General features: G+C 41.2%; 1 protein-coding gene across 1 annotated transcript in view; it reads left to right on the top strand.

Moving 5' to 3' along the window:
- The window catches only part of CCDC88B (coiled-coil and HOOK domain protein 88B), a 43,887-nt gene that overhangs the window by 14,671 nt on the left and 12,188 nt on the right, over positions 1-17,028 (top strand). Inside the window, exons 9-20 of the mRNA XM_089483348.1 lie at positions 123-250; positions 2,760-2,841; positions 3,935-4,093; positions 5,063-5,209; positions 6,515-6,653; positions 6,759-6,931; positions 7,717-8,574; positions 11,273-11,412; positions 12,446-12,566; positions 13,717-13,872; positions 15,047-15,214; positions 16,081-16,358. Of these exons, the coding sequence (XP_089339474.1) occupies positions 123-250; positions 2,760-2,841; positions 3,935-4,093; positions 5,063-5,209; positions 6,515-6,653; positions 6,759-6,931; positions 7,717-8,574; positions 11,273-11,412; positions 12,446-12,566; positions 13,717-13,872; positions 15,047-15,214; positions 16,081-16,358 (2,549 nt within the window). The remainder of the gene's footprint in view (positions 1-122; positions 251-2,759; positions 2,842-3,934; positions 4,094-5,062; positions 5,210-6,514; positions 6,654-6,758; positions 6,932-7,716; positions 8,575-11,272; positions 11,413-12,445; positions 12,567-13,716; positions 13,873-15,046; positions 15,215-16,080; positions 16,359-17,028) is intronic.

Raw genomic sequence — 17,028 nt, 5'->3', positions numbered from 1 at the left:
AAATTTATAATTAAAAACATGGGGAGTAAGTTTTCTCTTGCACTGAACTGTGCTTTCCTATTCTGCTGTCTCCATCCTCTGCCTCCTCAGCGTCAACCTTTTGATTCCTTTGTCTTTTGCAGAAATTGTGGGAGCTGCAGCAGGATAAGGAAACATGGCCATTGGTTCCCCCGACAAATAACAACTGCCAGCATCTTGGGGTGCAGTTGGCTGAAGCTCGGGTCCAGGTGCGACGTCTGCAGCAAATGCTGTGAGTGAGGATGGGGGCAGTAAGTTTAAAAAGTCAGGAATGGGGATGGCTAGTTGGGACATAAAAAGTGGGAGCATGTGGGATACAAAAGAAGCAAGATGTTGGGATTGAGCATCCCAAGGAAATCTTCAGAACAGGACTTTCTCCCAAGATTCTCAAGATTCAAGTCAAATGTAATTTTTTAAAATTTATCTTTATTAAAAAAAAATCATGAAAATACATAAAATTAACATTTCAAATACAAATACATATACAAACTTCTTGCATCCCACACAGAATATACTAATACATACACATTATATATAAAAACAGACTATATATATACCCACCTAACATGCCAAATCATCATTCCTACACCAGCTCTTAACTACAACTTACCCTCTGCATACAGTACATCTGAACATACTTTATCCAAACACAAATAACTAACATACATACGTCATGCATACAACTAAACACATTGCACTACACCAGCCTTTCTCAAATAGTGGGGCGGGCCCCCCAGGGTGGGCGCGAGGCTCTGTTATGCAGAGGTGTACTTATAACAATTTTATAGACAAATGATACTATTTACAGTCGCGCGGGGGGCGTGAAATGTTTTCTTCTTCCTAGGGGGGCATGACAGAAAATAATTGAGAAGCACTGCACTACACCATACACAGAAGCACTCGACTTTAACACATAATGACATACCATACATACAAAACCCTTCGCCATTAAATAATAAACCAAACAACATATATAGACAAATAAATTTCCTGGTCCCCAATATTTCCTTCCTTTGCATATCATTATTTGCTAATTCAAGTTACATTTTTCTGATAGAACCTGTTTATGGATTAATTTTATTTATTGTATTCCAATAGACTTATGTAGGCAAACATATAGTTTAATAACTGAATGGCATATAAAAACATTCATAACTGTAGCTTCTTAAATTATTTCGCTCTCCCATTCTTTATTGTTTTAATCAATTTGTGTATCCTCTCTCTTTTTTTCTTTTCCCATAGATTTACATAATGCTTAAGCAAGGCTAAATAAAAAACTTTTATTTTAAATAATTGTAGCATTGTATGGCTATCCTCAGGGATATCTTCGGCCACTCAGAAAGCTAAGAGTATTCAGCTGTTAAAAATGCAAAAAAAATTTTTTTTTAAATCTCATCAATTTGCAAAGACTATCTCTGCACAAAATGCTAAACTAGAATTCATCAGAATCCTGTTTTACTACTGGCTGAGTATCTCTTATCCTGAATTCTGAAATCCAAAATACTCCAAAATTGTCCACATTAGTGGCCGAGATAGTGACACCTTTCCTTTCTGATGGTTCAGTGTACACAGACTTTGCTTCATACACAAACATTATTAAAAATATTGAAGAACACATATATAAATGTGTATTATACACCACTTTGTAACCAGATTACAAAAAAGGCACCACCTCACTGATGGAGATGTAAAAATGCCAAGGGATTATATTTACCGGCGCGGTGGTTATGCCCAAATGCTTACCACATTTTGACCCTGGTACACGAGGAAATCTTCAACATGATGAGACAAAAAGTAATAACTAATCTGAGATGCTGTACTATTAAACATTTTCTAAAATGAATATGGAGAGTTCTCACAGAAGAACCTTTATTGAATGTTGTAATTTAAATATGACATGTGTAGCCAACAAGTAATATTGGAAAGATCTTCTGTCCTGATGTTTTATCCAAGGAAACTCTTCCTGGATGAAACCTTGACAAAAAGCTCTATATCGAGTGGTGACGTCTTGAGGCTTATGGGTTTCTTCTTCATGGCTTTCTCATTTATTTTTTTCTGTATAACATTTGGTTGAAGCTCATGATTACATAGAATTTTGATAGAACACCTTTGAATAGCTCTTTGAAAACCTTTTTCATGCTTTAGTGCAGCACAGAGAGAGCTTTTAAACACACACACACATATATATATTAATATACCACTGAAATATACAATAAAACTTTCAAAACAGAAAGGTACCACAACCAACCACTTAAATCTTTTTTGTAAGACTGAAGATATTTTATTAGACTCAATAAAAATGGACATAGTAGCAGAGTTCAAGTCAACCAAAAGCCTTCAAGTGGATTTCCCCATAAGGACTGTAATGTGTTGAGTTAGAAAGCTTTACGGAAGTGACTCCTTATTAGCAAAAGCAATAAAGGGTACCAAATGTTAGCCGAATTGTCTCTTTTGTGTACTCTATCTGTGAAGACCATTTTTATGTGAACAGGTGTATAAGGCCAGTCAACTTGTTTGATTCTTTATATTCTCTCTGGAATTTTGGAAGCTAAAAAAGAAACTGGTCCCCGAATTTATTTTAATGGACTACATTTTGCGTGCTTTTGTACTTGCTGGCTGATCATTCTAAATTCTTGTTATTAGCACTCTTGAGACAATTTTTTAATTTGAAAGATGCAATGTATGTATAGATGGATTCAATAAAATAAGTAAATCTATTAAAACTCTACTGTCACCATCAGAGAGGAGAAGATGGAGGAGCTGCTGGATCTACAGGATGAACTGAAGGATTTGGAGGGACAGCTCCAGAAGATGCGAGAAGAGGTACTGCTCTTTTTGAAAAGGCTAGAAATGTACCTTTTAATATTTCCATTTCTAGCAGTTGTTTGCATCTTGGCCTCAAGCATACCCATCTTTCTGGGGATGTTAGTTTTCAGTAACCGCACTGAAAACATATGATGGAACATATCACAATAAAATTTGCAATAAAAATATCAAAACGTTACATCCTAGTGATTATTCCCAAAGAGATGGTGATAGACAGGGTGACCAAAGGTCTTCCTTTTCCTTTCCCTACATTTCTGTCCATGAGGAATTTCAAAATGTCCTCCATTTTGAGCATGCCTATGAAGTATGATTTTACACTTAGGTGTTTTTAGGCTTTTATTTTGTATTGCCCAACATTTTTTCCTTGAATGACCTACATTTTGCAGAGGCTTGTCCTCCGTTGTGGCTATGACATCTGGTCATCCTTGTGATGGAAGGCCCTAGGGTCAGGAGACAGAAGGAGGTAGAGCTTGGAGAATATCATGGAACATCATTCCTCCTGGAATCTAGAGTATTCTGGGAGATGGTAAGACTTAAGATGTGGAGAAACTGGAGCATGTCCAAAGGAGGGCGACTAAAATGATGAAGGGTCTGGAAACCATGCCCTATGAGGAAAGACTTAGGGAGCTGGGGATGTTTAGCCTGGAGAAGAGAAGGTTAAGAGCTGTTATCCCTGTTTAAATACTTGAAGGGATGTCATATTGAGGAGGGAGCAAGCTTGTTTTCTGCTGCTCCAGAGACTAGGACCCAGAGCAATGGATGCAAGCTACAGGAAAAGAGATTCCACCTCAACATTAGAAGGAACTTCCTGACAGTAAGGGCTGTTTGACAGTGGAACACACTCTTTCCTCAGGATGTAGTGGAGTCTCCTTCCTTAGAGGTTTTTAAACAGAGGCTGGATGTCCATCTGTCACGGATGCTTTGATTGAGAGTTCCTGTATGGCAGAATGGGGTTGGACTGGATGGCCCTTCTTGGGGTCTCTTCCAACTCTAGGATGCTATGATTATATGTAGTCCAAAAAAGTCATTTTTTCCAAGCTCTGCCCTGTAGCCACTTATGCCTAACTTTCCTTTACATCCATTTCTCCAGAACCGGGGATTGGAAAGGGAGGCCCGCCTCACCATGCTGTACCGGGATGAACTGGATGCTTTGCAGGAGAAAGTGTTGCGGACAGAACGGATTCAGGCAGAGCTGACAGCCCTGAGAAGCCGTCTACCTGCATTGGAGCAGTGCCAAGCCCAGCTGAAGGCAAGTTCTGCCAAGACAACTAGCCCCCATTGGTTGGCTCATCCTGTCTGAAACAAACATTTATGTCCGAAAGGTTGCTAATTTAATTTTGTGACTGCACACGCACCCAGGTGTTTCCATCTCATGTCACCTGAGATATGCCATTTTCAGATTTCCTTTTAAAAATGTTTGCTGTTCAAGATATGGCTATATGTGAGCCCTTATAGAATCTGAACCTGGCAACCTCAGGGTTACAGGGGTCATTCAGACATCATTTTGTTTTAGCGGAACAATGTGAATGACCTCACTCATGCATTCTGGTTTGTTATTCACATTATGGATCTGTATCAGTGCACATCTCTGCAAGTTCAATTGCTCACACATGTCATCACTTGAATAAAGATGGAGTTGATGATGTGAATGTATTCAAAATGTGTTTAGCCTGGAGAAGAGAAGGTTAAGGGGTGATAGTGTTCAAATATTTGAATGGGTGGCATATTGAAGGTGGAACAAGCTTGTTTTCTGCTGCTCCAGTGAATAGGACCCAGAACAATGGATGCAAGCTCCAGGAAAAGAGATTCCACCTCAACTTTAAAAGGAACTTCTTGACAGTAAGAGCTGTTCAACCGTGGAAGCATGGTGGAATCTCCTTCTTTGGAGGTCTTTAAACAGAGGCTGGATGGCCATCTGTCAGAGGTGCTTTGATTGTGAGTTCCTGCATGGTGGAATGGGATTAGACTGGATAGCCCTTGGGGTCTCTTCCAACTCTATGAGTCTATCATTTTATTATTCTGGTTGCAGTCTCATACTAGAAGTTGGAAATCTTACTGCTGGAAATTAAAGAATCCCAGAATCCCTAATGGTCATGTTGATATGGGGTTTTGGAATTTGCAGTTCAGAAAAAGTAATGTGTCCAACCCATGACCCAAAGTCTACTCACACACAGAGAGCTAGCCTTGCTTGTTTGACTGATCTGCTTTGGGTTGGCAGGAAGAACGTGAATTTTCTCAGGCACTACTGGATACGAAGGCCATGCTGGAGGAACAACTGGAGACAGCTTGTACCCGGGGAAAGCACCTGAAGCAGCTGGAAAAGGAGAAAAGGCACCTACAAAGCAGCTTGACTCAGATGCAACAGGTGAGAGGCTGAGACCTTGTCCCTACAGAAAGCGTCTTCTTTCTGGTCCCTACAAAAAAACAATCCTGGGGGGGTTAAGAGACAGAAAAGTGAAATGACGACCATCAAGTTATTCTTTGGAAGATCATTATCAGAGTTTCTGCTCCACCTTGTTCTCTGCTTCTCCATTTGTATCTAAAGGAAAGATGCTTGTAGTCTTTTATATGAAGAAAACAAAATTCAGCATGTGAAGTCGAAGGCTTTCATGGCTGGCATCCATTTTTTTTTTTTGGTGGGTTTTTTGGGCCATGTGGCCATGTTCTAGAAGAATTTATTCCTGATGTTTCGCCAGCATCTGTGGCTGGCATCTTCAGCACAGACGCTGGTGAAATGTGAGGAATAAACTCTTCTAGAAGATGGCCACATGGCCCAAAAACCCACAAAAAAATCAGCATGCTGTGGAAATTTTAGTTTCCACAGTGCATGTGGCGAGTGCGTATATGTTGGTGCTTATACATTCCACAATTTTTTCATAAACTAATTTTATATTTCTAGATGTGAATTTGAAAATAATTACTATGATTTAAAGATACTCACTGTGGAGAAAAGGAAGATGGTGATTGGGTGGCCTGTGTTTTTGTTCTTTGTGCCATCCTGGTGTTGAAATACAACTTTGAGACCCTGAGTTCACCCTTGTTAGGGTTCTTCCCTTGAAACTAGGTTTGGAAGGAGCAGTCCTTCAAACAGAAGCTACTTTTAAACAAATGAGTTTCTTTTGATATCCCTAGGCCCTGTAGTCACTGTGTCTATAATTTGCAACAGTACTGTTGCAAACTGAATAGTTTTTCTAATATCCCTTTCCCTGAATGGCTGCCACCTCTTTTGAATTGGCTCTGTTCCCTTTCTTCTACAGAGCTGTCTGATAACAAAGAAATCAAACACCACATTTTTATTCTTAAAACCAGCATGGCATAGTGGTTTGAGCATCGAGCTCTGACTCTGCAGACCAGACTTCCAGTCCCTGCTCAGCCATGTCAACCTAATCGGTGGCTTTGGGCAAGTCACACTCTCTCAACCTCAGAGGAAGGCAATGGCAACCCTTCCTCTGAAGAAACCTGCCAAGGAAACCCCAGGATAGGGTTGCCTTGGGGCCACCATAAGTTGGAAACGACTTGAAAGCACACAACAACAAGGGTTTGGGGTGGTTTTTGACAAGGAAAATCTTCTTAATTTGTCTGCACCAGGCTCCTGTTAGCATCACAGGAACAGGGCCAGAAAAGAAGGGAAATGATACTGTTGGAGGTTAAGCATTGACTCTGTCTGCAGGAACGGGATCAGCTTAACCACCAGATAGAAGAGCTTCTGAGAGAAAACGTGGCTCTTGAGAGGCAGCTGAAGCAAAGTTTGACAGAGCCCCTTGATGTCCTCTGGTCCGAAAAGCTCGAATATGACTATCTTCCACATGGTGAGTTCACTTGCTTTTCTCCTTGCCCCTCACAAATGCCTTGGGCCCAGTGTCAACCCAAAGCAATCATTTTATTTGTCTATCCCACTCTACTTTCTTTTCCAGAATCATCTGACGCTCCCATTTTGTTGAACTACGAAATGAAGGAATCGGGTCGTTTGCTGGTTTTGGAGCAAGAGAATGCGAAATTGTCCAGGAGGTTGCAGGAGATGCTGCAAAGCCCTGTTGGATCTAGGAGCTTAGACCCAGTGCCAGAAAACACCGAACAAGACAAAGAGGTATAGAAGGAATAGCAGTCAGGGCTAGATAGTGGTACCCTTGGGCTCACATGGCCTATCCTTTTTAAAAAAATAATGTTTATTATATTAAAAAAGACATACAAAATTCATACAGAAAACATGCAGACTAGACATTGACCACATTGACCCACCACCCCTAAAAACAATATTACCACTAACATAACTATTATAACTAACGTAGAACTAACATAACTAACATAAATCTTCCTGGGATGTGATACATCTTTCATTTTATAATCTGTCAGATAATTACAATTCACTTTATATATATATATATATATATATATATATATATATATATATATATTGTGTGTGTGTGTGCGTGTTTTAAAAATATTTTCAAACATGGATGCTTGAATTCATGAATAAAAAAATCCATGGATAAAGAAGGCTGATTGTACTAGCATCATTACCAAATTTACATAACTGTCCACTAACATGAAAGGGTTTGTTTGCATTAATAGTGACTTTTTGCATTCACTTTACAGGTTGAGGCTGGGAAAAGATACAAAGGCTAACCATGGATGGGGGAGCTACCTTTTCTGTGTTGTTAACCTGCTTGTACAATTCTTCTAGCCATTTCAGAATTTACATTTACCTACATAAATTAGCAAATAGAGATTGTATGCAAATCAGTGTCCTCTTTTCTTTTTGTAATGGCACTGGCTACCCTCCTTTTCAGAGGGGGCAGTGCATAAGTGTAACAAATGAGAACAGTGTCAACATGAGAGACTAACAAGTTCCATTCTTTGGTCTCCCTTTAGCTAGAATCACCGGAAAACCAGGCAGAACTAAAGGCGGGGAAGCAGTCTTTACCAGAGTCCCGAGAGCAGCAAGAACCCAAGGATCTTGGTTTAGAAAGGAAGGGAAAGCAAGAAACTGAAGAGAGAATGGCAAGGATGGAGACAGCTTTGTCAGAGGCTCAAACTCTGTTGCGAGAGGCTGAGCAGAGTCGGGAGAAAGTGTCCCACCAAATGTTAGCTCTTGAAGACAGGCTGAGGAGCCTTCAGGAAGCTCATGGCAACACTCTGGAGAAGCATGAACAAGAGCGTGCGCAATGGCAATTGGAGACCGAGCATCTACTGGAAGAGGTCCAGGCCTTGGAACGAGAGGAAGAAGCCCTCCGAGCCGGTTCCCAAGCCTTGCAGACTGCAGCTACTCAGACTGAGTTAGAGTTGTGGGAGGCCAGGCAGAGCCTTCAAGGCGAACGGTTGAAGGGGGCCCAACTGGCCCAGAAAGCCCAGCAGGCAGAAGAGGACATGGACGAAGCTCGATGTGAGCTGGAGGCCATGCGAGGCATCTTGGAGCAGCACAAAGTAACTCTGGCTCAGCTGGGGGCTGAGAAGGCTCTTCTGGAGGACCTCCTGAGTCAAGCCGAGACCCAGCAGCGGCAACTGGACAAGGACAACCGGCGTTTGAAAGCCCAGACTCAAGCCCAGGAGGAGGCCCTGGTGGCTCAAAGCATCCGCCTCGTCCACCTCGAGGCACAAGCCCGGCGGCAGGCAATGGAGCTGAGCAGCCTTCAAGAGGCTGCCCAGGTTCACAAGGAACTGGAGCAGGAGGATGCTGTCTTGAGAGAGCAGCTGGAAGCCAAGTGTCAAGTTTCAGCTATCTTGGAGGAGGTAAGACAGAAACAGAGTACTGCTTCAGATTAATCTGGTTTAACACCTGCCCTGGCTCAGTGCTATAGAATTTTCCAAAAGGGAAGATAGCAAAGCTCTGTTGCCACAACCAACTACAATTTCAAGAATTCCATTGCATTGAGCCAGGGCAGTTAAAGTAGTATCCAATTGGATTATATCTGCAGTGTGGATGAGGCATGCGTCACCAAAGATGCATCTTTGTTGCTGTGTGCTTTCAAGTCATGTCCGACTTAAGGAGACCCTAAAGCCCCTATCATGTGGTTTTTTGGCAAGATTTGTTCAGAGGAGGTTTGTCATTGCTTTCCCCTGAGGCTGAGAGAGTGTGACTTGCCCAAGGTCACCCAGTGGGTTTCTATGGCCAAGCAGAGATTCAAACCCTGGTCAGGACTCAAACCACTATGCCATACTGGCTCACAAAGATGCATCTACACTGTAGAAATAATGCAGTTTGTTACCTTGTTAACTGCCATAGCTCCATCTTATAGAATCCTGGGATTTGTAATTTTGTGAGGCACCAGAATTCTTTGGCAGAGAAGGCTTGCAAAATTGCAAATCCCAAGATTCCATATGATGGGGCTCAGCTGCTTTATTTCTTCAGTGTAGATACAACCCAAAGATCATTTGATACCTTCCAAGCTTTTGTACACGTTTTTTCCTCCATTTCAAAATGTTGAAAAGCTTCTCCTGAGGCAGTAACACCTTTAAAGTAAAATATGCTAGTATAACCAGTCTTCTCCAACTTTTAACTTTATCCCTGCCCACCTCAGGAATGCAATCCCAGAGAACGTCTCTGAAATTTAATTAAGTTCTCAGGCTAAATCCCAGCTAGAAAAAAACAATTACTAGAATTACACAAGGCATTTTAAAAACCAATAATGTATCCAAATGGATGCACGGTCCTGTCTCTTGGACTTCTAGTGAAAACAGACAGACACAGGAGTTTGTCACACTGGGGCTAATTTCAGCATTAAAGAGAAATTAAAGCATATTTAAAGCATCCCAAAAATAAAGCAAAAATGGCAAGTAATTGCGCAAATGATTATCACACACTATTGTGCAAATAAAATGATATTGGAAATGCACTGTCACTGAAATCCTGAAAGTGAAACGATGTGCATTAATGCTTCTTTGTGACCACTTCAATGGTGGGTTTTGTGCGACGTTGTACGAAATCATTCCATGTGATTAAGTGATTTTTCTGGTATATTCACAGGATATACTCCCAATCTCCTTTGTGTGATAAACTTCACAAACAGACAAAAGCAGGTTGTTTTCACTTTAAATCTAGTTCCTGTGCGGGATTCATCCCGTGTGATAAACGCCTATGATAGGTTTGCCTTAAGGTCGCCCTAAGTCAAAAATGACATAGAGGCACACAACTACAATTTTACCACTGGAGGGCATTACAGGCTAAGCACAGAGCCTAAAACGAAGCAAGCTGAACATATAAGGTTGATTGCCTGGTCTATCTGTTTCTGGTGACCACCAAATCCTGGCATGATTTGTTCAGAGAGGATTTACCTTTGCCTTCCTCCGAGGCTGAGAGTGTATGACTTGCCCAAGGTAACACAGTGGGTTCCATGGCCAAGTTGGGACTTGAACCCTGGTCTTTCCAAGCACTTGATAATGGTGAAGTCGACATCCATAGTTTTTTGTGGGGTTTTGGGGCTATGTGGCCATGTTCTAGAAGAGTTTATTCCTGATGTTTTGCCAGCATCTCTGGCTGGCATCTTCAGAGAATGCTGGCATGGGAGATATGTATACCTCACTCTCTTCGATGCCAGCATTCTCTGAAGATGCCAGACACAGATGCTGGCGAAACGTCAGTAAAAAACCTCTTTTAGAACACGGCCCTATAGCCCCAAAACCCCACAAAAACACTTGGTAATTGCTGTCATCTTCAACCTGGTTCCTGCATATCCATAAATGCCGGCAGACTGGCATTTGTTGCTGAGCCAGAAGGTATAACTAGATGGCACTGAAATTAAGTGCCAAAGAGCGTAAATTCTGAAATTTAATTGCACTACTGTAAAGAGAGTCAGCATGTAGTTTACTGGTTTGAGTGCTGGACTATGATCTGGAGACCAGGGTTTGATTAGGGTCCCAGTTCAGCCTTGGAAACCTACTGGGTGACTTTGGGCAAGTCACACGCTCTCAGCCTCAGAGGAAGGCAAAGGAAAATCCCTTCTGAACAAATCTTGCCAAGAAAACCCCAAGATAGGTTTACATTACGGTCGCCATGAGATATAACTTGAAAGGACACAACAACAAACTGTAAAAGTAGAATTCAAAGACATATCTGTAAAATCAGTATGTAAAGAGATCTTGTAGCACCTTTGAGACTCACTGAATGAAAGAAGTTGGCACCATGAGCTTTTCAAATGCATCTGAGGAAGCAGACGTAAGTGTCCGAAAGCTCATGCTGCCAACTTCTTTTTTTCAGTTAGTCTCAAAGGTGCTACAAGAGATCTCTTTGCAAACAAACTGTAAAGAAAAGGCAGTTGGAATATAAGCTCTTCTTAAGGACTAGAAGCATAAATGTACTGTAAGAGGAAGAGTACAGAAAAAGAATAGATGATGCACTGGAAGGTATAGTAAGAGGGAGTGGGAGATTTGGCTGCTGCATAGAGACCCCATCCTCCCATTTATTTTCTCACAGGATGCCTAATTGTTGCAGGAACTCCAGAAGGAAAAGGAAAGGGGGAATGAGAAAGAGCAGAAGGAGAAGGAGAAGTCAGCCACCTTGACTCAAAAGAAGGAACAGCTGCTGGAGAAGGAAGAGAGTCTGCAGGTAGATATGGAAAGCAAGAAGTGCAGGTAGGTAGGTTGCCAACCCCTGGTCTTTCCAGCCTTCACCCAAATTTTCAACATGCCCTCCAGACTCCATTGCCCATTTGAGCCTTTGTCTGGCCTGGATTCCAAGCTTTTATTTTTAAAAAAAAGCAAATCTGTGGGCCTTGTATAAGTACAGTTATAAGGCAGATTGTACATTCACTTCTTTGTCAAGTAGCTTGGGAGAAACAAGTCCGGGCTGCTTTTTCATTTGTTTGAGCCGATTTGAATGAAGTCTCACATCCAGCGCAGAGACAGTATTAGTCAAGAGCAATCGCCTCTCAATCTAAGTCTGCAGTTTTCTGGGTCAGTGTTAAAAATCTGTAGGAGAGTCTAGCATTTCAAGGGCAAGCCAACTAAAGTCTGTTCTGCAGAACTGTTTGCAAAGACTGTGCAGAAAGGAATAGAGAAAGAATGGAGTGAAAAAGGAGAGATGCAATAAAGCTCAACCTGGAAAATAATTATTACTATTTAAGGTTCCATGGAGTCTCTTGTTTTTCATGACTTGTTTCATGTAACAATATTATGCATTTTTATTAAATGTTCAAGGGGGGAAAATAAGTTCTGTTTTATGATAGGCTAGTAGGATTCACCTATTTCTTGTGGGTCAGTACTTGAACTCAATGGGATGGATGGATGCAAAAAAATTGCTAGTTTGGTGTTTTGACTCATTTTATTCTGTGCTTAATGGTTCCTAGGCATTGAGTGTATTAATAAAAGCATAACGTGTGAAAGGGATCTAGGAGTCCTTGTAGACTATACATGAATATACTGTAGATGACCATTTAATACCCACAACAACTGCCCAAGGTAGATTTACATAGAGATAATGAAAGCCCATGGTCACATGGTATATTCCATAACCTAACAAAGTCTTTCTGTTGCAAATAATGTTGATTAACCAGTGGTCATGTTGGCTAGGGGATTATGGACACTATAGTGCAGAATTAACACTGCCAAGTTCCATGTCTGAGTAATATATCTTTTTTTCTGTTTCTGGGCTAAACCACGTCTATAGTGAGGAAATGCAAGGGGAACCTTCAAACAAAAAGATGGAGCTGGAGGAAGAGAGTGGTGCACACAGAAGGCAGCATGAGGAAAAGCAGGATTTTATGTCCCAGCGCACAAGCAACCATCAGGTGATAAACTGCAAAGGTGCAATTTCCTTGGGATCCCCTCCCCAATCTAAAATTTGGTGGGGGTGACTGTTAACAGAGAATTTCACAGTGGGAATTCAAACCTGGGTCTTCCCAGTCTAACAGGTCGGCTGCAACATTTGCAGCCTAACACCACTGTTCAGCATGGCTTACTGTCTAGTAAGTTCATACTGCATTGTAGCCTTAACTGATTAAACAGTTAGAATAAAGGGATATTTCTATTTATTACCCCATTAAAAACTCCTCAATTTATAGGCAGCAGATTTCATTTCCTTCAATGCTCTTCATATAACATTGTTCAAGGAACTCTAGGAAATTAAAATGGCCAGGTTCTGCCAGATCTGATTGCTGAATGAAAGAGGCAAATGATTGGGGGGAAAAATTTACATTTGAAATTGGAAATTAAATCCAAATTGTACTCGATAGGTATGATTGGTGGAAAAATAGACAAAAGAGGTAGTAGACTTTTAAATTCATCAACAGCTAGAATCTTATTCGCTCAGGAATGGAAAGAGAGTTCAATCCGTTCAATACAGGATGGGTTATCCAAGTTATTAGAAATGGCTGAATTTGATAAATTGACATGTCTCATGAAAGATGAAAATGTAGGGAAATTTGAAATAATTGGGAACAGGTAATGAGCTATCTAAGTAATATGTGGGAAGAAATGTCAATTATTAGATTTTTGGGTTAATTACAATAGACCGTTGTATACATACCATGAACTTGAAATCCCTTTAAGACAGAACCAGAAAATTCTCTGCATGTAGTAAAGGAACAATAGAAATGAATTCGTTAGGCACCTTGGAAATCAGGCATGAAAGACAATGTATGAAGAGTGTATATGTAAATAATTAATGTATGACTTCTGTTAGTTTTATGTTCAATAAAAAGTTTTAGAAAGGAAGAAAGAGACATTCTAGGTCAGGCATCAACATAGCAATGGGACTCTGGGAGCTAGAATGTCATGCCTAAACCAGAGCATGGCCATTCTGTTTCCAAGCTCTGGTCTAAGTGATGGTCTTACGCCCATGTCCCAGCTTTGCGCTGTACCACTCCTGTGGGACAGAGCTTGGCATTGCAAAAATAGGATGTTCTTTAACGCTCAACTATTGCTTTTTTTCCTCCCCAGGCAAAGAACGGTGGTGTTATTCCACTGGTTTTGGAGGAACTGCCTATAGCCCAGCTTTCTGAGACTCAGAGTAGACTCAGTCCTGACTTGCTGCCCCTCCAGTCAGAGGGAAGAAGTAAAGCCTTGAGTTTGAAACTAAATGAAGTGGAACACAAGGTGCGTGCATGATGCAAGGTGACAAGAAAATGCAGCAAGAAACTTCTTTGCTTTCTGATTATGATTTCCCCCTTGTTGTGGTCAGATTAAGAACCTTCTTTGAAAAATGCTCTTATTCCCTGCCCCATTTCACAGTCATTTTAGGTGCGCCATAAAGCTGGACTTTTCTATTTTTTATTTGTTTTAATTGAAATGTTATTGTTAAAACCAAAGATAGATACACACCAACATAGAAAAGGAAAAAACAAAAATCCAGTTACTACTACAAACATTGGGCCTGAACAGAAAGGCCAAAATAAAGCTTCTTTGGGCCACTTTTGAAGTGTAATGTTTAAATGATACATGTATCTTAAGAAGCTGGCGCAGCTTCAGGCCTCTTAAGATGTGTGTATCATTTAAACAGCATACCTTCAAAGTGACCCGCAGCAGCTTTATTTTGGCCTGTCTGTTTGGCCCCATTAATAAACATATACTATCATGCACATCAGGAGATGTGGTGGCTGAGCAGTTAAGATGCTGACTCTGATGACTGCAAGATTGACAAATTGGCAGTTCGAGATCCATGCACTGTGTGATGGAGTGAGCTCCCATCACTAGTCCCAGCTTCTGCTAACCTAGCAGTTTGAAAGCATGTAAAAGTGCAAGTACATAACTAGGTAACACTTTGGTGGGAAGGTGACAGCATTCTGTAAGGGGTTACCATCCACAGGGTTGTGAGTTCAATCCCAGAGAGCTCCAAGGTTGAGTCAGCCTTCCATCCTTTCATAGGTTGGTAAAATTAGTAGCCATCTTGTGAAGTCGAAGGCTTTCATGGCCGGCATCCATAGTTTTTTGTGGGTTTTTCGGACTATGTGGCCAAGTTCGAGAAGAGTTTCTACTTGACATTTCGCCAGCATCTGTGGCTGGCTCCTTTCCAGGCAAGCATTCTCTGAAGATGCCAGCCACAGATGCTGGCGAAACGTCAGGAAGAAACTCTTCTCGAACGTGGCCACATAGCCTGAAAAACCCACAAAAAAGTACTCATCTTGTTGGAGACAATTGGCTCACAGGTTATAAATGGCTTAGAGAGTGCTGAGTTCACTGACAAGTGGTATAGAAGTGCAAATGCTATTGCTATAAATGCTGTCATCGTGGAGTGTGCCCCATCAATTCCAAACACATCCTCTCTTTACAGAATGCTGTCCTGCAGGCTGAGAAATCCACGCTAACGGAGCGCCTAGGCCAACTGCAGTTGCAAATAAACAACTTACAAGGCGCACTGTCAGCCCTGCAAGGCCAGAGCTCTGACGCAAAAGAAGAAAGTGGGAATGGGAAATGGCAGGCTGAGAACAGCGCACTGAAGGTGAGCATTGGCCTCCCCAGGTTGAGCAGGCTCATATTTCTTGGAGGTGGCATATGGCCTTTCCTCAGGCTAGAATCCAAACAAGTCTTCCAGCCTTCTTGTGGATGTGCTGCTTAAGGCTTTGCCAAGAGGTCTACAAGTATCTTACAATCACCTCTCTACAACTAGACCTTTGCAATGGTGCCCTCAGACTCTTAAGGAAGGCATCCTAGGCCCAGCATACTTCAAAATGCATGGAGGGGTCCCATGGATGTTTGATGCCCTGAAGATTAGTACTTGGATTAGAGAGGGAAGAGTAGACAGTTGGATGGTGTCATCCTCACTCTCATTAATTGTTATGTTACCATTATTACAGATACAGTAAACCTTGTAAAATTAACTATAGCTGCCATTATTACTGCAGATATTATGTGACTTGTTGTATGAAATTGTATCTGCTTTTACAAATTGATTGACGAATCCCGTCTACATGTATATGGATGGGATGTGCCTTTTTATTATTTTTTATTATTTTCTTGCTACTGACACTTAAATGACTATGTCAAAGAAACCCTTTTGTAATATCTTTATACTCCCTTTAAATGCCCCTGTAATTTCGCACACGGTAGAGAGTTTTATCCCATTTTAGATTTCTCGTTGATATGTATGAACATCATGATCATATTGTTTCTATATGGATATTTGGTCATTATTGTATTCTGTCTTTGTACTGCCTGTATGCCGTAATAAATAATGATGATGATGATGATGATGATGATGATGATGATGATGATGATGATGATTGATCAAAGACAAGTTTCGGTCTCCAGGAAATTTAAAGCCCCTCTCTGTCTTCCTTTGTGCTTTGTTGCCCACAATCCTGCCAGGTGGAGGTAGCTTCACTGCATTCCCAGCAAGTGCTACTGGATTCTCAGCTCTCAGATCTGCGGCAGAGGCAGTCTGTCCTGGAGACTGAAGCCCAGAGAGCCCAGCGCAAGCAGGAGGAATGGCGGGGACGTTATGAGGCTCTCCTGCGTGATCATGATCGCCTGACGGTGTTGCATGAGCGCCAGGGAGCGGACCTGGAGGGGCTTCTGGGAAAGCATACAAGAGTCAAGGGGACATTGCGTCACCTGGAGCAGGAGCACCGTGAATTGCAGGACAGGTGAAGGGAAGGACAGGGGATCGAGGGTGGGCTCAAGGTGAACAGTAGGCAAGAGGTGAGAAAGAGACACCTAGTATGAAGATCCACCTGAGCGTTTGGAACATTACTTTATAAAAAGTAATTATTTACATGTATAGAGCTCTCTGACAGAGAATAATAAGAATAATAATATATTTTATTTATAGCCCGCCTCTCCCTGCTGATCAAGGCGGGTTACAACAAACAGAGCAATAATAAAATACAATATACAATTAAAATTTACATTTCTAATTAATCCCCCTGCCCCAAACCCCCTCTCAAACATAAAAAGTAATAAACTAAAAACAATAACAATATAAAATAAACAACAATACAAAATACTAATTAAAAGAGGGAGGGAAGGCTCAATGTCTCCCAAAACTACATTTCCTAGGATTCCCTAGCATTGAGCCAAGGCAGATAAAGCAAACTGGATTATTTCTACAGTATGTTTTGGACCAAAAGGAGATGTGATGCTCCAGTTCCATCATTTAATAAGGCTGCAAACATGTAACTGAGGAATGCTATCTTTTGTCAAGCTACAATTGTAATGTAATTAATTTATACTTTTGTCGTTGGGTAAGGAATTAATTGCATATACAGTAACTCTTTATTTTAACTAGTTACTCATAAGCTCTGATCCAGATAATTG

Source organism: Sceloporus occidentalis, unplaced genomic scaffold (assembly GCF_023333645.1).
Source record: "Sceloporus occidentalis isolate IW3139 unplaced genomic scaffold, rSceOcc1.0.p SCAF_20, whole genome shotgun sequence".
Lineage (NCBI taxonomy): Eukaryota > Metazoa > Chordata > Lepidosauria > Squamata > Phrynosomatidae > Sceloporus > Sceloporus occidentalis.
This window is presented reverse-complemented; position numbering and strand designations above follow the sequence as displayed.